This window comes from Callithrix jacchus, chromosome 12, assembly GCF_049354715.1.
Source record: "Callithrix jacchus isolate 240 chromosome 12, calJac240_pri, whole genome shotgun sequence".
Taxonomy (NCBI): domain Eukaryota; kingdom Metazoa; phylum Chordata; class Mammalia; order Primates; family Cebidae; genus Callithrix; species Callithrix jacchus.
In genome coordinates, this window is record NC_133513.1 from 90,183,868 (window position 1) to 90,207,010 (window position 23,143).

Genomic DNA, 23,143 nt, shown 5'->3' on the forward strand with positions numbered 1-23,143 from the left:
ATGAGTGAAGGCCAGGAACTTGGCTCTATCAAACCAGGATAAAGACCTTCCTCGAGGAGAGACTGGCTGGTGATTTGACAGATCACTGGGCTCCTCAGACTGACCCAGAATCCTTACAGCTTCCCAGAAACCTCTGGGAACACATGTATTCTCCACTAGCACACTAACATAAAATAACCCATATTCTCCAAAGTCAGACAGAATTCAACCAGCCAGCCAGGTTCCACTCCCACCTCCGTCACTTACAACTCCAACCTCAGGCAAGCCTCTCAACCTCAACACTGAGATAGGACAGCTATTTATCCCATTGTACAAATGTGAACACTGTGGCTTAGTGAGATCAGGATCCTTGTCCAAAGTTAGCTATCTCCTCCAGCCTGGACTTCAACACTTAACAAAATTGTGGATGGAATCCTACAATGCCAGCTCAGGAGGACTCTCTGAGATGACCAACATGAATGATCCCCATTCCCCATTTTTTTTTGCAGATGAGAAACTAGAAGCTCAGGGAGAGTGTGTGTAACCAGGCCAAGGTCACACAGCTAAGCAGAGGCTGGGCCAGCGCCCTGACCCCAGGCCCCTGCCTCTCTGACTGGCAGGTACTACTGTCCCTGTACCACTCCATCCCAGGGCACAGGAGGTGAGCTGGCCCTGGCTCGTGGGCGCCCAGAGGAAGAGCCGTGAGGTTGTGCAGCTGCGTTATGCTCTAGGGCTCTGAGGACACACCAGCTACTAGAATCAGAGGCTTCCCACAGGAGCCTCTGAACCTCCAGATGCAAAGTGAGGGCCCTGCTGCAAGGGCTTGGGCTTGGGGGCAGGGGGTCCTGCACAGCTGCCCTGCGAAGAAGGAAGCCGAGGTGAAGCCACCTTGGCACTTCTAGCAGCTGCTCTAGGAGGGTAACAGCTGGTGGGCCCAGAGACAGATATAGAGGGAAACCCTCTGACAAGCCCAATACCAACCCTCCCAGTTCCCAGCCCCAGCACCAGCCAAGTGGCTTCTCCAAACCCAGACTGACTCAGGGCTGGTACTCTTAGGGTGACCAAGAGAGGCAAGCAATTCGAAAAAGTGGCAGGCGCAAGCCTCCTGGGAAGCCTGGGTGGGCGGGGTGGAGCTGCGGCTCAGGGTTCTTCAGAAGGCTGGGGTTCCATGCACATATCTCCTACCCCCAGGCTCTCCTGCCCTCCCAGGGCCCAGGCCTGTCTTGGGTGTTACATTAGCCAAACTCTGTTGGCGCCAAGTGAGTGCAACCAGGCTGTGCACCATCATGGTCCTGCCACCCCTGCCTGTGACTCCTGCCCCCAGTGCAGGCAACAGGGATCTGTGTGTCCCAGGACAGGGGAGTGGAAGCCTCACCTTGGTACTGAGGGGGCATCTCCAGCTCCTCCTCCTCAGCTTCTTTCTGATGCTTGAGCTTCTGGTGCTTTTTCTATAGAGAAGGAATAGGTGGGAAGTGAGTAAACCAGGGGATGTGCTTGCTCTCAGGAATGCCAACAGCAACAGCAGAGTATCTTGCATGAAGCAGGAGAGGCTCTCTGCCAAGCACCCCATGTCCCATGTGGAAACTAAGGCCCAGTGAGGGCAAGGAACTGTCCAAGATCACACAGCCAGGTGGTGCAGGAGAGAGGCTCTGGCCACATCCTGTCTGCTGGGCTGGTGGCAGCTGCTCCTGCTCTGCCTTTCCACTCTGGGCCCCACCCAGGCCTGCATGCCCACGGGGCTTCTGACGTCAGCTTACCCAGCCTTCCTAATGCGGAAAATGAGGTCCCCGTCCTCTTCAGAGACAACAGCTTTACCAGTTCTTTGCCTCACACAAACCCCACCCCACTTTCACCATTAATCAATCACTCACTGATCCCCTACTAAGCGCCAGGCCCTGGGGACACAGGGCACAGGATCTAATTCCTGTGTCCCAGGGGCTCTCAGGTAGGTGGGAGACCCCTGCTCAAGCCAGTCATCACTGATCCTCAACAATGCTATCAGCAGTTATGAACATACACAGACACGTCAACTCATCAATTATATTCAACAGGAATTGACAGAACACCTACTGTGTGCCCAGTGCTGTGTTAGGCAGTCCAAGGGAAGGAGGGCGAGCCTGACAGCAGCCCCAGCCCACCAGACGTGAGCCTAGTAACCAACAATCAGGCCAGGCAGAGGCATGCTGTGCAGGGAGGGGAGGCAAACAGAGGCAGCCCCAGCAGGTCCCTGCGCTGTGGTCTGTGCCACTGTGCCCCAGAAGCCTCTTGAAGCTGCAGATCCCCAGCTATACAGGGGATCCAGAGGCAGGTTCAGAGGCCAACCAGGGAGCACAGCCATGCTCCCTATGGTGGATGCCACCATCCCACGCAGGAGCACACAGGGAAGCTGCTGCCCCTGCCCCAGCACAGCACATGCCCCGCTGGAGAGACAAGGGCCTCTGTTTCTTTCTCCTTTAACTAGACAAGCATCACCCCCTCTGGCACCCACAGCCCTCTGGACTGCCTGCTATGCACACCTGCGAGACTGCAGTGAGCATTCCAGAAGCAGGGCAGGTACAATGCCTGTGTGTGGTGGGGGTGAGAAGCTGTGGGGCCCAGGCTTAGGTGTGAAGCGCCAGCCCCCCAAACTGCAGGAACTACTTACATTCTTGACAATCACGTCTTCCATTAGGTCAGCCATCTCTTCATCCTCACCTGGAGCCAAAAAAGAGAAGCCCGTGAGCACGTGGGAGCTCCTCAAAACCTACCCTTTCCTTCTCCCACTCCTGGCTCACCAGGCTGAGGGGGCACCAACTCCAGCCTCAGGAAACTGCCTTCCTCAGACCCATATCCTCCCTCTGCTAGAAGAGATGAGACCCCTGAGCACTGCACCTTTCTCCTCATCCTAGGCCCTAGGGATAATGCTCCTCAAAAAAGTAGTGACTCCACTTCTGCAGTGAATAACGGCTTTGTTTGAAACTTTTTTCCCCACTCACCAGCCCTTCATCTGTTTGAGATTTGAAGAAAGCCCCAGGTTTCTGCAGGAGTCTGGCACTTCCACAGCCCCACACACACCCCCACTGTACCAGGATGGCTTCATTCTCCTGTTTGAAATCTCTGCCCCATGCAGTATGTGCTGGGCTCCATGTAGGGTATAAAGAAGTATGAAACTGACCAGTTAGAAGGAAGAGAAACTCAGGCAAAGTCAATCAATGACCAAAAGACAATAGCGAGCATGTGACTGTGCGGTGGCTCACACCTGTAATCCCAGCACTTTGGGAGGACAAGGTGGGAGGATCACCTGAGGTCAAAAGTTTGAGACCAGCCTACAACATGGTGAAACCCCATCCCTACTAAAAATACTAAAAATACAAAAATTAGCTAGGCATGGTAGGACATACCTGTAGTCCCCTACACTTGGGAGTCTGAGGCAGAATCGCTTGAACCCAGGACATGGGGGTTGCAGTGAGTTCAGACTGAGCCACTGCACTCCAGCCTGGGTGACAGAATGTGACTCTATCTCCAAAGAGAAGCACATGACCAAGGGCTGAAGGTTAAGCATCCTCTGTGCTAGGCAGGAGTTCTGAGGGAATCAGGCCTAAAGTCTGAGGTGCCCAGGAAAGGCTACAAAAGGGGCCTTAAGCTGAATCCTGACGAGTAGGGGGGTTTGGAAAGGCAGAGACAGAGGGCAGGGGTCCTGACAGCCTCAGGAATGCCTGGGCACCAAGGGGAACAGGAGATGGGAAAGTATACAGGGGCGAGAGAGGAGGAGAGAAAACGCTATACACGGAACCACAATAGGCACATGTAAACCCAGCACATACACTGTGCTGTCACACCGATTCCTCTTTATTCCAACCCGGAAAAGTATGCACTAGGATTGTATGAGATCCACTCTGAAGCAAGGAAATGGAGCTAAGGAGAGGCTGAGTGGTGGCAGTCACATGGCCGGTGGGTTGGGTGCATGCAGAGCAGCGAGACTTCAGTTAGGAGGTGCAGAGACGCAAGGGCCCAGAACTCGCAGCAGTAGGAACCGAACAAAGGGAAGACAGGTGTGTTCTCGAAGACCTAGGTGTTTCTTAGCTAATGGGTGGATATGTGGAGAGGCGCCAGGAAAAACTAAAGAGGGCTCCAAGATGTCATACCCAAGTGACTAGTGGGCAATGTGAGACATTGGGATTGGGAAGTTGGGAGGGTTACAGCCTCTGGCTCTTTCTGCCTCTAAATGATCTTCAGGGCCTTAGTCAAGCTTGCATAAAAAAGAAAAAAAAAGAGGAAGGAAGAAAAGGAAGAGGAGGGGGAGGAGGAAAACAGAAGACTCTAACAGTGTATCACACAGTAAGGGGAAGGACCGGTTTCTGATAGTTCCCTTTGAGTTAAATATGTATTGTATAAATGGCTCGGTTACAACATACGAAGATTTCTTAACATGGTCTAAAAAGTTTGAGGAGGCTGCCTGAGAGATGAGCTTCTAAGGTCTGTTTTTACTCACACTTCCTCAACAAGTGGTCACCAAAGGAATAAGTGAACACGGTGAAGAAATGAATGGACAAGTGAGCTGGGCCCCACCTTTGGCGCCTTCCTCTTCCTCCATCTTGTTGGTGTCCTCCTCTTCCTTTATGATCAGTCGGCCATCAGCGCTCACCTTGAAGCCATGGTCCTTCTTCCTGCCTCGGCCTGGCCCTGGCTGTGTGGCTGGTGTGGAGAGTTTGGCATGAGGAGGTAGAAGGCCAATCCCACGCTACTCACACCCTCATGACCAGCAAGCCCCGTTCAGGGACCCCAAATGGGCACCTCTCAGCCCTGCCCACGGGCCTGCCATGGATGCCACCCCCTACCCGCCACCCAAGAACCTGGCACCACAGCAAGTCTGTTTTCTGAGTGCACAGGCCAGCCTTGTGCTTACCCAGGACTCGCTGGGCCACCTTGGGATCCAGGAAGTTGAGGGGCTCGTCCCCGCCACCCTCCTTCAGCCATGCTCGGCTCCTCTGTTGCGCCAGCTTCCGCTGCTCCTTGCCCCGGCTTCTTTCCTCCTCCTCCTCATCCTCTGAGTCAGCCAAAATCTCCTCAATGCTAAGGACAGAGAAACCCCCAGTCAGAGGGCTCCCGGGAGACGGCGGGGTCGGCAGGCATTGTCAGCAGACCCTTGGGTTGGGGAACACCAGGTCCCAGGGCCCTACCATGGTCTCACCTGTCACCTTTGCCCTGGGCGGGCTCCTCGTCCTCCTCTTCCTCTTCCTCCTCTGTGGCAGCCTGGCTCAGGGCTCGGTGCCTCTTGGCCCGGGCCTCAGCTTTCCGGATGTTTACCAGGACTTTGTGGTACTCCTCCGGCAACAGCCTTTTCACCAGCTCAAATCTGAGGTGACAAGGAAGGGCTGGTGAGAGGCTCAGGCCAGATGGCTCAACCCAGAGGTAGTGTCCCTGTAAGGACTAGAAACCCTCGACTCCTCACCTGCCCTACCCCCACCCCCTTCAGTGCACAGACCCAAACTTGCGGATGAACTTGGTGAAGAGGTTCCGAAGCTTCATGCGGAAGTGCCGCCGCATGTCATCTGAAAGCTTCCCAATGGCTTCCATCTGCAGGACAGCAAGAACACCAGGCTTTCACTGAGGTGAGCCTTCCAGGCTGTCCCTTCACTGCCATCCAGACCAGGGCCGCAGGAGGGGAGGCCCAGCTGAGCAGAGGGCAAGAGCGGCCCTGCTCCTGGCCCACACCCTGGTCTGGTCATGCTTCCTTCAGGTGGGCGGCCCCCATCTCTCCCCTACATCCTTCTTCAGAACACAAGGCCTGAGGACCCTCGCAGGATGAGAGCTTTAGTCTTCAAAACAGTGCTTGGTACTTGACAAATATCCTCTCCTTGAATCCTGAGGACTACCCCTGAGATACATGCTATCACCCCCTATTTATAGAAGAGGATGCGGTGGCACAGAGGGTGAAGTGTTTGCTAAATGCCATAGAGGTTGGAGTTCAGTCCAGAATCATCTAATGCTCTGGTTCCTGCTTTGCCCCTAGCACCCCAAGGTTTCTCATGGCCCCTATGTCCCTCGCATCTCACTGCATACTGCTCTGGCTGGATCCCTCTTAAGCCTTCATGTGGCCCAGTTTGGGTTACATGTGAAGATCTTCTTATCTCCAATGTCTCTCAAATGGCTAGAATGATAGGGTCCCCATCTACTCTTTTTTTTTTTTTTTTTTGAGACAGTCTTGCTCTGTTACCCTGGCTGGAGTACAATGGCATGGTCTTGGCTCACTGCACCCACCACCTCCCAGGTTCAAGCAATTCTCACAACTCAGCCACATGAATAGCTGGGATTACAGGTACCTGACATCATGCCTGGCTAATTTTTGTAGTTTTTAGTAGAGATAAGCCTTTGCCATGTTGGCCAGGCTGGTCTCAAACTCCTGACCTCAAATGATCCACCGCATTTGGCCTCCCCATCCACTCTTTGAAGGACTTCAATAAACCCCCTTTTTTTTTGAGACAGTCTTGCTTTGTCAACCAGGCTGGAGTGTAGTGGTGGGATCTTGGCTCACTGCAACTTCTGCCTCCTGGGTTCAAGCGATTCTCCTGCCTCAGCCTCCCAAGTAGCTGGGATTACAGGCATGTGCCACCATGCCCAGCTAAGTTTTGTATTTTTAGTAGAGATGGGGTTTCACCCTGTTGGCCAGGCTGGTCTTGAACTCCTGAATTCAAGTGATCTGCCCACCTTGGCCTCTCAAAGTGCTAGGATTACAGGTGCGAGGTACCGCATCTGGTCAGGGCGTCCATAAATTCAAATAGCTCCATGATGAATCACTGTCTAGCTCTTCTCCCCACCTTTGGTCCCTAGTTAGGCTGCAGGCTTTGAGGGCAGTGGGAGGGTATGCTGATTCTCATCTGCCCATTCCTATCTTGAACCCAAGGCAAGACACAAAGAAAATATGCAAGAGGGGCTGGGCACAGTGGTGTGTGCCTGTAATCCCAGCTACTCTGAAGGCTGAGACAGGAGAATCGCTTGAACCCAGAAGGCAGAGGTTGCAGTGAGCTGAGATTGTGCCATTGCATTCCAGCCTGGGCAACAAGAGCGAAACTCCATCTCAAAAGAAAAACAAAACAAAACAAAAAATGGAAAGAAAATATGCAAGAGGACCAGGAGGTCTGGTGTGACTCAAGCCAGTCGCATGTAAGAAACTGAGGCAGCAAATACAGTGCACAACTTGTCTGGAAGCCTGTCCCAGCCTGGGTGAGGCTTCTCTTGGTAAGAAAAGGCCAGGAACCCAATACCAAGAAGCTCTTCAGATCCTTCTGTAGCCCAGCAGGGGTCCCAGAGGAAAAGCCTCTTAGCCAGCAAGGTCAAAATGCAAGATGGGAAAAAAAAGGCAAGAAGAGGGGGTCCTGTGAAGGGAGAGTCTGGTGTCTGAGTCCCACAATCTGGAAAATCACTGGCCTCAGTTTTCCCACCTGGAAAATGAAGGGTGCGCCCCTGCCCACGGGCCTTTACCCTGGAGAGCCCCTGTTTCCTTCCATGGAGGGCTCTGGGGTGAAGAGAAGTCACCTGGGCAGTGTGCCTCCTTCCTCACCTCCACCTGATGGGCATTCTCCTATAGGTCCCTTTTAGGGCTCCCTAATGACCTTCTGGCTACAAAAAAAGTTTGAAACTTGCTGGCCTTGAAGCTTCTGGGTCCACACTGACAGCTCAGAGGCCACCCTGCTACTCGCTAAGGGGAACGGGGACACTCACCACCAGCTGCACATGCTTGGCCAGGTGTGCCACGCTCATGACAGTCACCACCACCTTGATGAAGCCCAGGGCAGACTTGACCACATCACGGGTGCGGGAGGCCAGAAGCAGGCACACATTCTCCAGCAGCTGCTCCACTGTGCTGGTCCCCATCAGACCTGTGGCAGTGAGGGGGTCACTGTCCAAGACATCCAGAACCCCACTCAGACCCAAAACCCCCTACTGGAAAACAGCCACTCAAATGTCAGTAGAAGCTGACATGGAGAGCCTTTCCAAAGCCTGGGATAGTTCCAACCACTCTCCATGGAGTGGCCTTTGGTGTTTCGTCCCCCTGAGGTAGGTGCTATTTCTTGCTTCCATTTTAGATAGGGCACTGAGGTGCTAGGCGCTACTCAGGTTGTTCTAGGTCTCACGTGGTTGCCAAGAGGCAGGACTAGGACTGAAATGCAGGCATTAGCCCTAACTGCCTCCTAACTGCTTGACAGTGGGATGCAGGGCCTCTGGACTGCAGTCGCACTCGGGGACAGGGCTGAGGAATGTGCCTTGGCACAGCCACAAAGGCGGGAGGCACAGACCTGCAGGAAGGGAGACAGGGAGCAAGCTGGGCTGGGTGTGGCGTCTCTTCCTTCCTCCAGGCATCTTTTCCCAGTTCCAGGAGCCACCTTATCCTGACCTTTTGGGCATCTACCTACCCTGAGGGCTTCTCCGGCCTTCTAGGAAATAAGCATTTACCTTTAAACTCGAAAAGGAGGTGGGTCAGGGCCAGGATGCTGCAGCTGACCATGGTTACCGCACCCACCAGGCCAGGGTAGATCAGGACGAGGTAACGCTGCAGGGCCTCTGGGGACAGAGACCAAGGCGGGTCACAGCAGGAAGGACCCACCAGGGAGGGGGACTGAGGGCCAGAGAGGAGCAGCCTGCCCAGGGCCAGGGCACAGAGCTCTCTCCACCTTTTTTGAGGGGTGCTTCCCCACCCCAGCCTATGAGCAGAGTGTCCACCCCTAGCCCGCATCCCCTGGGCCTCACCTTCCTGGTTAGAGCCAAACCTTAGGAAAGCATGGCCCATCTCCACAAGCAGCGCAAAAGCGTTCTTCCGCGCGCCCACCGACACCTCCTTGGTGCACAGGATCACCTGGCCAAGACAGGCCCATCAGCACCTGCTCCCTGAGCCATCCGCCCAGGCAGCGAATCAAGTCTTCCTTCCCCCACTACTGCCCTCCCTGGATCCCGAGGCCTTTAAGAGCCACATTCCAGGGACCCGCCTCTAAAACACACACGCACACTCACCTCTGGGATGAGGGCAGTGATGAACTCCTCGTGCTCAGCTGAGAGCTTCCTCACGATGTGTATGAGGCACTTCAAGCGGGGCTGCGGGCAGGGGGCTCACAGTCAGAACCCCTCAGTGCTACCTCCACCCCACAAGCCTCAACAGTGGCTCCTTTCCTGGTGTTGCCCAGCCTCCCTTGGCAGAGCGGGTGGCTCTAGAGCCCTCACCCTCTTGGCAGGTGAGGAGGTGCTCCGCAGTGAGTCCAGCAGTGTCTTCTTCAGGTCCTCCAGGTGGCTCTGCACGAAGAGGGCCCCGGGGCCCTGGGGGCTGGCACATACCTCCTCCAGCACTCGGTAGGCCTTCTTCTGCACCCCATGGGCCTTGCTCTGGCAGAAAGGAATAGGTGACAGAGGCCTGGGGTTCACCCCCTGTCCAATGCCATCCACAGCAGAAGTGGTCCCTGCCCCATGGGGGCTCATGTGGCCTGACAGAGGGCCAGTGGAATGTGGACAGCAAGTGGCTAACTCCTGGGCTAGGCACAGGGGTTCAGGATTATGCCGTGGGGTCCGCCAATCCACTCTACTCACCCAGCTCCAGACAGTGCTCACTCCAGTGACCGGAGCTCATGATGCCTGGCACGTGCCAAGGCCTGCACACCTGCTGCTCTTTCTAGCTGGAGCACTCTTCTCTCTCCTTCTATGACTGACAGCTCCCTGCTCCTCCAAACCAGCTCTCTGTCACTCTCCCGACCCCAACCCAGGACACCTTTCCCAAGGTGAGGTGGCCTGGCCCTAGATGTCCGTGTCCACCTGCACGTGCCACCCAGAACACCTCTCACACTGTTAGGTAAGTGCTACTAAACTGTGGCAGTGGGGCAGCTTTCAGGGGGTCGCTACTGGGCTGAGACCTGCCTGGTTGCTGGCCACAGCAGAGGACATTTCAAGCTGAGGACCTGACCCCTGTAAAGGCACAGACAGGGCCTGTTATATCAAGGACCCTAAGGCAGCTGAAGGAGGCTGCAGCAGGGGTGGAGGAGAGTGGGCTGGGTGGAATGAAGCTCAGACCAGTATGGATGGGCAGGGAGAGAGCCAGGCAAAAGAGCGTGGCCTTGGTTCTACAAGAGTCACTCGGCAGCCAAGGCCTAAGCACAGCGATGCACTTTGTCCCTTTGGGACCTACAAGACAAATGGGCTATATAGGACACAAAGGGAAGCCACTGCAGGAGAAACCAGACAGGGACTTGATCTTGGACAACAGCAAGGGACAAAGACAGAAGACAGGCCCCACCTTCCCACAGCCTGTCCCCAAGCGTGGCTGTGCAGGGCTCCTGGCTGCCAAGACTTACCTCTAGGTAGGGCCGGATGGTGGAGTACAGCTTGCTGATGGCGGCTTCATCAGCACACGGAGCCAAGGCCACGACCAGGTCCAGGACAGACAATCTGCTCAGGGGCACGAGACCAAGAAGAGGGGTGGGAGCTGGAGAAGGGCGCAGATTACCAGTGTTTTTATGACTACTGGGTACGGGGAGGGGCGTGAAGTCAGGGTAAGGACACAGGCTTGAAGGAGCTCATCAACAATCATGATAGCTAGCACCTAATTGAGCACTCATGGTATACCAGGCACAGTTCTTGGTGTTTTACACCTGCTAACTCCTTCAATCCTCACAGCAACCTTGTTGTAAGAACTATTATCAGGCCCATTTTACAGATGACGCCTTAGAGGCAGAATGGATAAGTAATTTGTCCAAGGTCACACAGCCCGTAAGTGATGGGGCTGGGATCAAAACCATATGATGGTGAGATGGCGTGTCTCCTGGGTCCTTGCTCCTTCCTAGCAGACTAAATGGCCTTTCCAGGAAGAAGGAACCAGTCAGCACAGCTTCTCAGCACAGCCTGGACAATTAATACCTCAAGACTTCCTTATATAATTCAAGAAGGAACCCACAGAGCTTCCGCCAGATGCACCCTCCAGCTCCCTGGGCTGCTCCAGCTCCCATGCAGGCCCTTAGTGCCTTACCTGGTAAAGTCAGAGCTGGCAGGGTCGAGCACTTTCTCACTGGCTTTTTCCAGGAGACTGTTCACCAACTGGTGGCCCCAAGGGAATGAAGAGGAGAGAGAGTAACTGAGAAGTTAAGAGAGCAGCAATGGCAGTGGTCCCAGAGCAGCCTCCCCACGATTAGCAGCCCCCAGCCCCACGACTGCTGGGATGTGCTCCAGAACACAGAGACCCACGTGAGCCCTGGTGGGTAGGGTCTCAGCCTCTCCGACACTGTCCACCTGAGAGCTCCCCTCCTCCCTCCTCCCCTCCCTCCTGTGGCTCACCTGAGTATCAGTGATGGTGAGGTAAGTTCTGACGGTTTCCAGCACAGACCGGCGAGGGGCTGCAGTGTCCCCGCCTGCCACAGGCTGGCCGTATAGGTTGAAGAGGATCGGCAGAAAGTTCTTGGCAAAGCGGCTCACTTCAGCACGGTCGGCCTCTGGCAAAAGGACCAAAGTTTGCATTAAAGGCACAGGAGTTGACTGTACCTCAGTGGCTGCTGGGGCTGCGACCCAGAGGCCTTCTCTTAGGGGAGCTTCTGGCAGGACGTAGAGCCCATAGGTTTGGGGCTCTGTGTGGCATGAGCTGAGCCAGGGGATGGAGAAGTTGGTGCCCCGTGACCTCTGGTCCTCCATGGCTCCAACCCCACCAAGCCAGCAAAGTGCCAGCCACAGAGGAAAGACTTCAACACTGACTAAACAAACCAGCAGCAGCTGTCAGCACACTGAAAGTAAAGGGAAAAGGGAAGCATGGTTTCCAGCCTCCTCCTATCCCCTGGGGTCTGCAGCAGAAGCAGCAAAGGATGAGCTCCAGAGGCGAGTTTCTGTGGCTCAGCCTAGCAAGGAGTGTAGTAAGCCAGGGGGTGGGGCCAGGGACCTGTGACATCCTCCCGCCCCCACTCCCACAGCCCACACGTACCTGCCTCACAGCCCTTGGTGATGAGGGTGCGCAGGGCCTGGCACACAGTGACCCTCAGGTCTGGACGCTCACTGATGGCCATGCCCAGCGTCCGTGCCAGCCCTTTGAAGGAGGTAGCCACATCTGTGGGCCTCGTGCAGAACCCAGGCAGGAGCGTCCAGATCTGGGAAAGGAAGGGACAATAAAGGAAGGTGACATGCAACCACCTGTGCCCATGTGCTTGTATCCATGCCCTCCCCTAGCTGACTCTTACCTGCCACTGGAGTGTGTCATAGATCTTGGACTCCACTGTGTGGCCTGCCTGAGCCAGGTCCATGGCTGCAGTGTGAGACAGGGACAAAGTGTGAGCCCAGCACACTCCCGGCCGACCCGCCTTATTTACCAAACCAAACCAAACCAAACCAAACCAAAAGCCCAATCTTGAGGACAGGAAGATGGGTGACACCCCTTGTTCCCATAAATTAAATCGTATTTGTTCATTCTAAAATACTAAAGTGCTGTAATCCCAGCACTTTGGGAGGCTGAGGTGGGTGGATCACGATGTCAAGAGTTCAAGACTAGCCTGGCCAAGACGGTAAAACCCCATCTCTACTAAAAATACAAAAAAATTAGCCGGGTGTGGTGGCAGGTGCTTCTAATTCCAGCTACTTGGGAGGCTTAGGCAGATAACTGCTTGAACCCTGGAGGCGGAGGTTGCAGTGAGTCCAGATAACACCACTGCACTCCACCTGGGCTATAGAGTTGAGACTCTGTCTCAAAAAAACAAAACAAAAAAAACCGAACCTATCATAAACAGAAAGTGAATGTCTCTCCATACTCTTACTCCTCCAGAGATAGCCTGTTTCTTGTTACTCTTTTATACTTCTTTTTTTTTGAGACAGAGTTTCGCTCTTGTTACCCAGGCTGGAGGGCAATGGCACGATCTTGGCTCACCGCAATCCCTATCTCCTGGGTTCAGGCAATTCTCCTGCCTCAGTCTCCTGAGTAGCTGGGATTACAGGCACATGCCACCATGCCCAGCTAATTTTTTGTATTTTTAGTAGAGACGGGGTTTCACCATGTTGACCAGGATGGTCTCGATCTCTTGACCTCATGATCTACCCGCCTCAGCCTCCCAAAGTGCTGGGATTACAGGCTTGAGTCACCGCACCCGGCCCTCTTTTATACTTCTTTAAACACATACCCACTTTTTTTTTGTTTGTTTGTTTGTTTGAGACAGGGTCTCACTTTATGGCCTAGGCTGGAGTGCAGTGAGGCAATCTCAGCCCACTGCAGCCTCAACCTCCCAGCTCGTGCAATCCTCCTACCTCAGCCTCCCAAGTAGCAGGGACTACAGGTGTGGCATGCCACCATATCCAGCTAACTTTTGGAAGACATAGGGTTTCAGGATGTTGCCCAGGCTGGTCTCAAACTCCTAAGTTCAAGCAACCCACCTGCCTCAGCCTTCCAAAGTGCTGGAATTACAGGAGTGCAACACTGCACTTGGCCATGTGCCCACTTTTAAAAACATAAACAGGAATATACTATACATATCTCATTCTGTAACCTTGTTTACTTGACAATAAAGCTGGTAACATTTACTGCATAATACTATGTGGCAGTCTGTATAATGTGCACTTTACACGACTTTTTCATTTAATCCTTGCAAACCTTGCCCATTTTACAGATGAGGAGCAGACCCTGGGAAATTAAACAAAACCTGCTCCAAGTCACGAACTGTGGAGTGGCAGAGTTAGGACACAAAACTTGTCTGTTCAGCTCATCATCTGCTAGACTTGTCTGTCCCTACCTAGCGGTTTCTTTCTTTCTAATGCCTGTATCACATCTCAAAGTGGGGCTTAAAGAAGTATTTTTGTAGAGATGGGGGTCTCATTCTGCTGCCCAGGCTGGCCTTGAACTTCCAGGCTCAAGCAATCCTCCTGCCCCAGCCTCCCAAGTAGACTGAACTACAGGTATGTCTGCCACACCTGGCTAACTAAAAAAATAATTTTTTTTTTTTTTTTTTATCAGACAGGGTCTTGCTATGTTGCCCAGGCTGTTGTTTAACTCTTGGCTCACACAGTCCTTCCACCTCAGCCTCCCACAGTGTTGAGCTTAGGGGCATGAGCCACTGCATCTGGCCAAAAGTAGAGCTTTACCATACTAATTTAACTGGAACTCTAATGAGAAAGACATAGGATGGTTTTGCTACCATAAGCCAATACTGGAGGCATATCTTTGCTAGAAACATAAATCAGTGTGCACTTGTCTAATTATCTTCTCAGGACAGATACCTACGTGTAGTATTACCAGGACGAAGCGGGTACATAATATCAGCCTTAGGTTTTATAGGTAACATTAATGATGGCAATGACCCCCATTTGGGGGTCATCCATATTTTCTTTGATGGGCATATATTTCTGTTGAAAATAGAATAATTTTCTGTTTTTTAATATGAAGAAAAATTTTAAGTCAAGTTACTCATACACTCATGTTAATTCCAATATAGTAGAAATACAATACTTTTTTTTGATTATAGACACCCACAACCACACCTGGCTAATTTTTGTATTTTTAGTAGAGATGTGGTTTGACCATGTTGGCCAGGCTGGTCTTGAGCTCCTGATTTCTGGTGATCCACATACTTTGGCCTCCCAAAGTCCTAGGATTACAGGTATGAGCCACTGTGCCCAGCCCGCGATACGTATGATTTCTATCACAATAACTCTGTCATTAAAAAGTAGTGTGACAGGCCAGGCATGGTGGTTCACAGGAAGATCACCTGAGGTCAGGAGTTTGAGACCAGCCTGGCCAACATAATGAAACCCTGTCTCTACTAAAAATACAAAAAAAAATTTTTTTTTTTTTTTGAGACGGAGTTTCGCTCTTGTTACCCAGGCTGGAGTGCAATGGCGCAATCTCGGCTCACCGCAACCTCCGCCTCCTGGGTTCAGGCAATTCTCCTGCCTCAGCCTCCTGAGGAGCTGGGATTACAGGCACGCACCACTGTGCCCAGCTAACTTTTTGTATTTTGAGTAGAGACGGGGTTTCACCATGTTGACCAGGATGGTCTTGATCTTTTGACCTCATGATCCACCCACCTCGGCCTCCCAAAGTGCTGGGATTACAGGCGTGAGCCACCGCGCCCGGCCCCAAAAAATTTTTAAAAAATGAGCCAGATGTGGTGGCGTGTACCTGTAGTCCTAGCGACTCAGGAGGCTGAGGCAGAATCACTTGATCCCGAGGGGCAGAGGTTGAAGTGAGCTGAGATTGTGCCACTGCACTCCAGTCTGGGTGGCAGAGCAAGAATGAATGTGGCTGTGTTCCAATGAAACTATTTACATGGTGGCTCACACCTGTAATCCCAGCACTGGGAGGCCAAGGCGGGTGTACCGCCTGAGGTCAGGAGTTCAGGACCAGCCTGGCCAACATACTGAAATCCCGTCTTTACTAAAAATACAAAATTAGCCAGGTGTGGTGGCAGGCACCTGTAATCCCAGCTACTTGGGAGGCTGAGGCAGAATAGCCTGAACCCAGGAGGTGGAGGCTGCAGTGAGCTGAGATTGTGTTATTGCACTTCAGCCTGGGAGAAAAGAATGAGACTTCATCTCAAAAAACAAAAAACATTCTATTTACAAAAACAGACAGTGGGTGAAAATAGTTTAGCAATGCTGCCCTAGATCCTCAAAATCCAATGAAAACAAAAAGCTCCTGATGCCCTCACTAGGCCAAACAATGTAACTCCACGCTCTGCCTATCCTCAAATAGGCCTGAGTCTGCCTAATACAGGACAGGAGTAAAGCAGATGATAAGCGGAGAGAGACCATGATCATGAGGGATAAGAAATCACGTCAGGGCCGGGCGTGGTGGCTCAAGCCTGTAATCCCAGCACTTTGGGAGGCTGAGGCAGGTGGATCACGAGATCAAGAGATCAAGACCATCCTGGTCAACATGGTGAAACCCCATCTCTACTAAAAATTAAAAAAAAAAAAAATAGCTGGGCATGGTGGCGTGTGCCTGTAATCCCAGCTACTGAGGAGGCTGAGGCAGGAGAATTGCCTGAACCCAGGAGACGGAGGTTGTGGTGAGCCGAGATTGCGCCATTGCACTCCAGCCTGGGTAACAAGAGCGGAACTCTGACTCAAAATAAAAAAAGAAATCACGTCTGAAAGGAGAGCGGAGGGGCCTGAGGACGTATAATCTGAACAAGAGTATCTCTGGGGTAATCATCATTTCCAAATAAACACGTCATCTGCAGCCATGCAACACTTGACAGGATGCGTTCTAGGGAATGTGTCGGTGAGTGATTTTGTTGTGTGAACAGCATAGTGTATTCACACAAACTTAGATGGCACAGCACCTACACACCTGGGCTATGTGGTATAGTCTACTGCTCCTAGGCTACAAACCTGGACAGCACGTTGCTGTACTGAGTGCTGCAGGCAACTGTAACACAGTGCTAAGTATGCATATATCTAAACACACCCAAACATTGAAAAGGTGGCCGGGCGCAGTGGCTCACGTCTGTAATCCTAGCAATTTGGGAGGCCGAGGTGGGTGGATCACCTGAGGTCAGGAGTTTAAGATCAGCCTGGCCATCAGCATGAAACCCCATCTTAAAAAAAAAAAACAAAAACATTGAAAAGGTACAGTAAAATACAGTATTATCATCTTAGGAGACCACCATCGTTGAAACGTTATGTGGCGTGTGACTGCCTATGTGTACATACATACCCATAAATATACCTACGAGTATATGAAAGTATGTATACACACAAACAAACATATCACAAATTTTTACAAAATCAATCTCAAGGTTTTTCATAAGGAAGAAGGGGCACAGCTGTTCTTTGTGATCCAGAGGGGAAGAACAAGGCCCAAATGGGGCAGCTCCACGTGGAGGCAGCTGTCTCCCATTGCAGGGCAAGCTCTGCCACAGGGAGGGCCGCCTGGCCACGCCTCGGAGCAGCAGGGAGGAAGAGCCCCTGAGGCGGGCACTGGAGCACTGGCTGGCCACCTGCTTGGCAGAGGATGTTGCCAAGTGTCCGGAAGGCTGGGTGTATGGGACTTAGCACCCTTCCCAACCCCTTCCGTGGAGGGTCCGGACTGTGTGGGGGTCTCAGGTCACACACATACAAGGGTCTCCTACCTTTGCTCTTCAGGGTGCTCGCCAGGGGCAAGAAGTAGGCGGTGAAGAAACCAAGTCTCGTTTCCTGAACGTGGTCTCGGATGACAGGCAGCAGCCAGCTCCGTGGGAAATCTAGAGTCTCTCTGGGAGGAGAATGGGAAGAACCCAGTGAGGATCAGGGGACAGCCCTGAGGGCAGCGCATAGGCTACAGAGCCCAGAACAGAGCAAGCCCCACTCTGGCCCCTCCTGCTGAGCCCTGCACTGACACACAGACTTCAGCCCACAGCAGTGGACATCCTTTCCAGGGGAGAGAACAAGCCAGCTGACACCTGGGGCTTTGTCGGGAAGCTAGCCAGGGTTACACTTACTCAGAGCCATCAATTTCCAAAGGCACAGCCTGTAGCACCACCTCAGGTCCCATACTGGTCACTGCAGCCCCCACTGCCTGGTCAAGAGCCGCCGTATGGGGGAAATGAGGGGAGAGGCGCAGGTCACACAGGGACTGGAGGCACTGGAGCAGAGAGGAGTGACCACACATCAGGACACGCTTGAGAACAGGACCCACGACGAAACCCCACCAGCCTCCGAAAGGATGAGGCCGGAATTCTGGGCCTGGGTTCAATGCTACTACACCAGAGGGTACAAACTGAGAACCCAATTAACCACTGGTAATTGTAAAATCCAGGACCTAGAATTGTATAAACTTCTGTTATATTTAACATGTAAAAATCAGAAAATTTCACATACAAATGTAGATTTCCAATTATCTTCGAAAATAGGACAAATTTATCTTGTCTGCATGCAACAATCAGCAATCAGCAAGCACTGAGGAAAGAGAGCTGCACCCTTGGTTCACCAGGCCACCGCCCTCCACCAGCCACACCTTCATGGCCCTGCCTGCCTGGCCTCTTGGATGAAGCCAAATTGGCCTAATCTATCAGGGCTCAGGCCAGGACTCTTGAGGGAGACCCTGACTTCCCACAGGGGTTCCTTTTTCTAATAATGGGAGGGAGTCAGTGAGAAGAGCCCCACGAAGCCAAGAGCTGCTGTCCCTGATGATGCAGGACCAATCTGGGGGCTGTCCTCAGGCTCCCACTCTCTCCTGGACTAGGGTCTGCTCAGGATCCCTGAGTGATCCCTGATTCTTTCTTTTTTTTTTTTTTTGAAACGGAGTTTCACTCTTGTTACCCAGGCTGGAGTGCAATGGTGCGATCTCGGCTCACCACAACCTCTGCCTCCTGGGTTCAGGCAATTCTCCTGCCTCAGCCTCCTGAGTAGCTGGGATTACAGGCACGCACCACTATGCCCAGCTAATTTTTTGTATTTTTAGTAGAGACGGGGTTTCACCATGTTGACCAGGATGGTCTCGATCTCTTGACCTCGTGATCCACCCGCTTCGGCCTCCCAAAGTGCTGGGATTACAGGCTTGAGCCACCGCGCCCAGCCTGACCCCTGATTCTTAAATGATTAACCCTGGACTGGAGGAACCTCCCTGGGACCTAGGGCTGTGTAGAACATCAATGCTATGCTCACTTGTTATAGAAAACTTAAGAGAATTAAAACTTAAAAGATAAGGGGTGGGGGGTAATATTTCCTAAGTTTCAAAACCAGCAACTCCAGCAAAGACTAGTGGGCAGGTAGGGGGACTCCCACCCTGTTTTCTGCCCCTCCCTTGCCGGCCAGTCACCTTCCAGGGGACACTGCATGTGGCACCTGCTATGGCCCTGTCAGGGTGGGGTGGGGAGCAGAGTGCAGAGATAACAGAGACACGTGCCCTCCAGTAGCCCACAGTCCAAGGGCCAGCACCACCTCCTGCCCTGGCCCCAGCCGCTCGCTACTCACCTTCCTCATCACTGGGTGGGCCTGTCTCCCACATGCCTCAAAGAAGATACAGAGTAACTGCAACACAGAGCTCCAGGCTGCGTGGAATTTGTATGTCAGGCCCTCCTCCACTGCCCTGCCAAGGGAGTGGCACAGTCAGGGCCATGCTTACACCACCCTGTGCCCCCAAGAGACAACAGAAGAGAAGTACCATTTGTGATGTGCCCACGCTCCCTGTGTTAACAGTTTTAGATAATCCTAGTGCTTAAAGAAAAACCTAAGCCAGTTATCTGACCCAACTTCAGATGGGGAAACTGAGGCTTGGAGAGATGATATAATTGCCAGGGTCACTCTGCTAGGAACCACACTGGGCCTCCAACGTCTGTGATTTGTGACCACCCCATGCTTTCCCCATCTGACTAAAGGCAGGAGACATGGTAGGAACAGGTGGCCTGGACAGAGGAAGAGCCTCTAGTCCCTCTGGCCTGTGCACACCTTGGTCTGCTCTATCTCCCACGGAAGTCTAGGCCCCTGGAGATTTTCAGCAAGAATGGCCAACAGGAGTCAGTGTGGGGAAATGATGGGACTGGGGCTGGGGCTGGGGGAATTGTATTCCTTGAGTTTTCCTGAAACTTCATCTTAGATGGATCCAAAGGAGACAGGCCTACCTCCCCCATGAGAAACAGTCATCAGAGTACCGCACCCTGGAGCTGTGCAGACAGACCTAGAGGAGACACTGAGGGTCCCAGCCCCTTGCCTGGATCACTCAGGAGAGCTCAGTGCTCTGCTCACTGCCTGCTGGGGGATGAAGTGGGTGGGTGCACCTGTGAATGGCTCCTCTCATAGGTGTGCAGGGCAGCACAGCATGTGAGTAAGAGTGGACTCTGTTTGGGCTGCCACTGGTTGGGTGACCTCAGCTTCCCCATCTGTAAAATGGAGGAGGCACCCATCTCCTAGCATCATTGTGGTTTATAATGATGAAATGCTTAACTTGTTCTGAGAACTGTCCCTGTGTCACCTCACTTCATCCTCCCCTGCCTGTTATTAACTTCAACTGACAAGGACCCTGAGGTAAAGAGAGGTAGAGGAACTTGCTCCAGATGACTGCGACCTCCAATCTATACAGCTGGACTGAAACCCAGTGGGTGCCAGAGTCCACACCCTTCAGCCCCACACTATGGCAGCTGTCATGTTACGTGTCCACGGTGTCTGCTCTGGCAGGTGTTCAGTAAGCAGCCGGCAATCCCGTAAAGCACTGGCACTGCAGCCTGGCCCACAGTAGGTGGACAGTGAAGCACCTGTCATCATTATACAGAACTTTCCTCAAGGTACCCCCATTTCTTCCAAATGTGGACCCCATATCCTTACCTGAACATCTTGACAACAGACTGGGCAGGGCCTGAGGCCGAGGAGGTCACAGAGCCAATGTCAGCCATGTGGGGAGCCACACATTCCTTCAGGATCTCCTGCGAAGAGAGGACACAGGCTATCTGGGCCCAAGGCAGCCCCCCAGGACCATTCGTCCCTCCCAGCTGATAGCTTCCTGGGAGTCCAAGACAGCTTCAAAGAAACATGCCACCACACTCTCCCATTTTGAGAGCAGCTTCTCTAGGCCCAAGCTGGCGGCCAAGGGCCAGTGCTGGGAGAGACAGGGCAGTCCACAGAACCCTCTGTGCTCTCTGCTTCCTCAGCTAGAGCTGTAGTACCTTGAGGCTCTGTGTGGCAGCGGTCACCACTTGCGAGTGTGGGGAAAGGAGGCAGGTCACTGCAGTTCCAAAAAAGCGAGGGAGGTGGCCTAGCCCCAGGTCCCACTGTAACCTGTTAAGACAAAAGGCTTCTGTAGGGCCTGGCCCTGAGCCCTAGGGACCCGTGCAACTAGGGCTCAACCCTCAGACGGCCCAGCTCTGAAAACAATCACAAATCCACTGATCTACAGGGCTCCATTGGGCCCTTCTGGTGGGTGATTTTTAAAAAGGCACTATCGGGCCAGTGCAGTGGCTCACACCTATAATCCCAGCACTTTGGGAGGCTGTGGCCGGCAGATCATGAGGTCAGGAGATAGAGACCATCTCGGCTAACACAGTGACACCCCATCTCTACTAAAAATACAAAAACTTAGCCGGGTGTGGCAGCATGCGCCTGTAGTCCCAGCTACTCAGGAGGCCGAGGCAGGAGAATCACTTGAACCCGAGAGGCGGAGGTTGCAGTGAGCTGAAATCATACCACTGCACTCCAGCCTGGGCAACACAGCAAGACTCCACCTAAAAAAAATACAAAAAAAAAAGAGGGGGAGCACTATAATTCAAGTAATAACTACATGTGGTAAAAAATTCAAACAGGTCTTCAGGGTGTAAAATGAAGGGCATGCCTTCCCTAACTCACCCTTCTGGCCTGACCCTTCTATGCACTTCCCAGGGGAAAATCAAGGTTAAGTTTCTTTTTTTTTTTGAGACGGAGTTTTGCTCGTTACCCAGGCTGGAGTGCAATGGCGCGATCTCGGCTCACCGCAACCTCCGCCTCCTAGGTTCAGGCAATTCTCCTGCCTCAGCCTCCCGAGTAGCTGGGATTACAGGCACGCGCCACCATGCCCAGCTAACTTTTTATATTTTTAGTAGAGACGGGGTTTCACCATGTTGACCAGGATGGTCTCGATCTCTTCACCTCGTGATCCACCCACCTCAGCCTCCCAAAGTGCTGGGAAGATTAAGTTTCTTAAATACCTTTCCAGAAGCTCTAAAATACACAAACATAAAAATAGTAACTTCTTTTTGTTGTTGTTGTGGTGGTGGTGCAATCATAGCTCACAGAGTCTCAAACTCCTGGGCTCAAGCTCCTGAGTAGCTGGGACTACAGGCACATGCGACCATGCTCAGCTAATCTTTTTATTTCTTGTAGAGACAGGATCTCACTGTGTTTCCCAGGCTAGTCTCAACCTTCTGGCCAAGTGATCCTCCTGCCTTGGCCTCCCAAAACCCTGTGATTACAGGTGTGGGCCACTGCACCTAGCCTGGTAGCATTTATATATCTTACCATATACCAACCACTGATATGACATACATTCATTTAAACCTTTTAACAACTAATGAGATAAATCCTATTATAATTTCTATTTTATGAATGAAAAAAGACACAGAGAAGTCAAATAACTTGCCCAAGGCCATCCAGCTTGGTAATGGGGTCAGGATTCACACCCTGGCAATGTGGTTCCAGAGTACAGACAGAGAAACAGTCACACCACACCTGCTGTTCCCTACCTTGCTTTTCCCCAATATATTTTAGAGTTCTTTCAATATAAGTGCACATACAACCACTTCGTTTCTTTTTTTTTTTGACACAGGGTCTCACCCTGTCACCCAGGCTGGAGTGCAGTGGTGCAACCTCCACCTCACGGGTTCAAGTGATTCTTGTGCCTCAGCCCCCCAAGTAGCTGGGATTACAGGTATGCACCACCACACCCAACTAATTTTTGTATTTTTAGTACAGATGGGGTTTCACCATGTTGGCCAGGCTGGTTTCAAACTCCTAGCCTCAAGTGATCTGCCCGCCTCGGCCTCCCAAAGTACAGGGATTATGGGTGTGAGCCACTGTATCGGGCCCACTCTGATTGTTTCTAATAGCTGCACAGTACTTCATTGTTTATATTTCTCCCCTCCATGGAACATTTAGCTTTATTCCAGTTTTTACACGTTACCTAGAGTGCGACAACAAGCATCCTGGGATGCACGATGGGGCCCAACTGTGGGTGTGCTCCAGGAGGATGAAGCCTGAGAAGTGGCGAATGGGGTGATTTTGCCATTTATGGACACCTCCCAATAAAGGCAGTTTGGTGCAGGAAAAAGAACACGGCTGGGCAGGTCTGGGCCAGAGACCTAGCCTTGCTCATCAGGACTGCATGACTAGCTCACTCACAGAGCCTTGGTTTCTGGCTTATAAATTGGGGTAAACCCTTCTTCATGGGGTTGCTGTGATTAGTGAGAAGAAATATAGTTGAAGAGTGCTTGGCACATGCCTGGGTAAGAGCAGGCAGTGGGAACCCTTCAGCTGTGGGGAAGACAGCACAGCAGAGCCACAAGGCCTTAGAGACACTAGCCTCCCTCCATGCAGGTCGCCAGTTGGTTACTATATACTCAGTTTCTTCTCAGCCTTATTCTAGAACAGTGGATTTACTTTTTCTTTTCTTTTCTTTTTTTTTTTTTTTTTTTTTTGAGACAGTTTCACTGTTGTTGCCCAGGCTGGAGTGCAATGGCACGATCTTGGCTCACTGCAACCTCTGCCTCCCAACTGCAAGCAATTCTCCTGCCTCAACCTTCTG

General features: G+C 52.4%; 1 protein-coding gene across 1 annotated transcript in view; it reads right to left on the reverse strand.

Annotated features, from left to right (window-relative positions):
• RRP12 (ribosomal RNA processing 12 homolog) overlaps positions 1-23,143 on the reverse strand; it is a 43,261-nt gene that overhangs the window by 2,057 nt on the left and 18,061 nt on the right. Inside the window, exons 11-31 of the mRNA XM_035268655.3 lie at positions 20,538-20,649; positions 20,200-20,297; positions 18,853-18,967; positions 17,379-17,521; positions 17,031-17,152; positions 12,156-12,220; positions 11,903-12,065; positions 11,269-11,423; positions 10,964-11,031; positions 10,293-10,386; positions 9,175-9,333; positions 8,968-9,048; positions 8,707-8,812; positions 8,413-8,520; positions 7,681-7,838; positions 5,444-5,535; positions 5,150-5,314; positions 4,865-5,031; positions 4,528-4,653; positions 2,624-2,673; positions 1,355-1,427 (exon numbers count right to left, since the gene is read on the reverse strand). Of these exons, the coding sequence (XP_035124546.1) occupies positions 1,355-1,427; positions 2,624-2,673; positions 4,528-4,653; positions 4,865-5,031; positions 5,150-5,314; positions 5,444-5,535; positions 7,681-7,838; positions 8,413-8,520; positions 8,707-8,812; positions 8,968-9,048; positions 9,175-9,333; positions 10,293-10,386; positions 10,964-11,031; positions 11,269-11,423; positions 11,903-12,065; positions 12,156-12,220; positions 17,031-17,152; positions 17,379-17,521; positions 18,853-18,967; positions 20,200-20,297; positions 20,538-20,649 (2,420 nt within the window). The remainder of the gene's footprint in view (positions 1-1,354; positions 1,428-2,623; positions 2,674-4,527; positions 4,654-4,864; positions 5,032-5,149; positions 5,315-5,443; positions 5,536-7,680; positions 7,839-8,412; positions 8,521-8,706; positions 8,813-8,967; positions 9,049-9,174; positions 9,334-10,292; positions 10,387-10,963; positions 11,032-11,268; positions 11,424-11,902; positions 12,066-12,155; positions 12,221-17,030; positions 17,153-17,378; positions 17,522-18,852; positions 18,968-20,199; positions 20,298-20,537; positions 20,650-23,143) is intronic.